The following is a 2,095-nucleotide window of genomic DNA, read 5'->3' as shown; positions in this document are numbered from 1 at the left end:
TCGTGTAGGCTCACTGTTCATTTCTTAGATACATGTCTTTAAACAAGTGACTTCGTCTATCTGTACCTCATCTGTGGAATGGGGATGATGAAATTACACCAGAGGGGTACAAAGTGCTTAGTAGAGATCTGGGCACAGAATTAGCATTGAATAAAATGTCATTATCATTATCATCATCATCATTATCATTTCATCTGGGATCAAATCAAAACGTAGGCTTAAATACTCGTTGCCTAGTCTTTCCTCTGATTTGTTGTTGATAACATTAATCTTCCCAATTCAACAATGTTCAGAAAGAGTTTATTGAGCTTCTAGATCTTCACTGCCCAGTGGAAATCTCTTCTGTGACGAGCTTGCTCTAGACCTATGCTGTCCAGTATGGTAGCTGCTAACCACGTGTGGATACTGAGTGCTTGAAATATGGCTCGTGTAACTGAGGAACTTGATTTTTAATCTTACTTAATTTTAATTAACTTAAATTCAAAAGCATACTGATTTGGTTATTTGAAACCTTTTATTTATTTATTTTTTGCTTGGTGGTTTCCTCTTTATTAAAGTGCCTCCTACCTTCCTCCCACAATTTCAGTCCCTTCCATCTACCCCCAAAAGAGAAGGGAGTGAAAAGAAGGGATTGTTGGGGTTCTGAGCCCCTTGGGCAGTTAGAAAGGGAACAGAAACCAAAACAATCACCGGATGTGACAGAGATTGACAATCAAGAAGTCTAAAGCGGAATGGGAAAGGTGGTAAAGAAAGGGGAAGAATGGAGAAAGGAGAGGTACTAGAGGCCATCTCCCCCATTAACCCTTGTGTTACGAGGGGCTGGAGGAGAGTCTCAAACATTAGGAAGTGCAGGTCCTGAAGACGGGAGGTGGTGTATGACCCTCAAGGAGGAGTAGGTCAAGGAAAGAGGGCCCCCTCTCTCTTTGTAGAATGGGACCCCCCCCACACCTTAGGGACAGCAACTGCACAGACCGTAGACACTTTCATCACTGGAGGCAACATATAGAAAGAAGTCTTCTTCATGGTGTTCCTGGTATAGCTGACCCATCCTGGCACTCGTGGGTGGAATGACATTGTTGACAAAGGAAAACAAGGCATCCTCAGCTCGGAGATGAATTCGCTTCTGGATCAAGAAGTAGAACTGACCAACTGTAAGATCAGAAGGCAGCAGGCATTTCCTTTTGTCCAGGTCTCCTATCCGAGCTCTGGGAGCCTTTTCAACTGTCACTGGGAACCGGTCCGGGTGTTTCTTTCGGATCTTCTCGCCCTCAGAGCGCCGCTTCTCGAAAGGATGCTCCTCTTTATACACGAACTTCATCCTCCGGGGAACCGGGCTGAGGGAACCCCGAGATGAAGGCTGTGACGTTGGCGGGGGGGGGCGGGGCGCGGCGCGGCGGCAACGCGCGGGCCGAAAACTTTTATGTTTAGAACAATTTGGGTATGTGAATCTACACTTATCGTTGCATAGTTTACGAAAACTAAGTATAGATCAAATATTTACAATGAAAATGTAGCTTCCAAATTGAGATATTCTGTAAATAAAGTACACACTGGATTTTGAAGACTTAATAGGATAAAAAGAATGCAAAGTATCTTACTGACAATTTTTATTTTGATGGTATATTAAAATAAGATTTGGGCTATATAGGGTTAAGAAAAATTATCATTAAAATTAACATCATCTATTTCTTTTATATATATATATATATATATTTTTTTTTTTTTTTTTTTTTTTTGTGGTACGCGGGCCTCTCACTGTTGTGGCCTCTCCTGTTGTGGAGCACAGGCTCTGGATGCGCAGGCTCAGAGGCCATGGCTCACGGGCCCAGCCGCTCCGCGGCATGTGGGATCTTCCCGGACCGGGGCACGAACCCGTGCCCCCTGCATCGGCAGGCGGACTCTCAACCACTGCGCCACCAGGGAAGCCCCTGTTTTATATTTTTAATGTGGCTACTAGAAGAAAATTTTAATTACATTACAGTGTACTGCTATTGAATAGAACTAAACTAAATCAATAAATTCAATCAATGCATTACAAAATAAAGTTCAAAATTATTTTTGTGTTTAAATAAAATTTTAAGTGAATGAAAAATAA

The 2,095-nt window shown here is 42.4% G+C and overlaps 1 protein-coding gene across 1 annotated transcript; it reads right to left on the bottom strand.

Annotated features, from left to right (window-relative positions):
• Window positions 1–949: 949 nt before the first annotated feature.
• On the bottom strand, window positions 950–1,318 carry LOC309969579 (gamma-aminobutyric acid receptor-associated protein-like; the record flags this gene model as incomplete). The annotated part of the gene is made up of 1 exon (XM_082851424.1): window positions 950–1,318. One exon carries the CDS (start codon window positions 1,316–1,318, stop codon window positions 950–952), a length of 369 nt encoding a protein of 122 aa, XP_082707550.1.
• Window positions 1,319–2,095: the final 777 nt, after the last annotated feature.

This window comes from Leucopleurus acutus, assembly GCF_964270905.1.
Source record: "Leucopleurus acutus genome assembly, chromosome: 12".
NCBI classification, from domain to species: Eukaryota; Metazoa; Chordata; class Mammalia; order Artiodactyla; family Delphinidae; genus Leucopleurus; species Leucopleurus acutus.
This window is presented reverse-complemented; position numbering and strand designations above follow the sequence as displayed.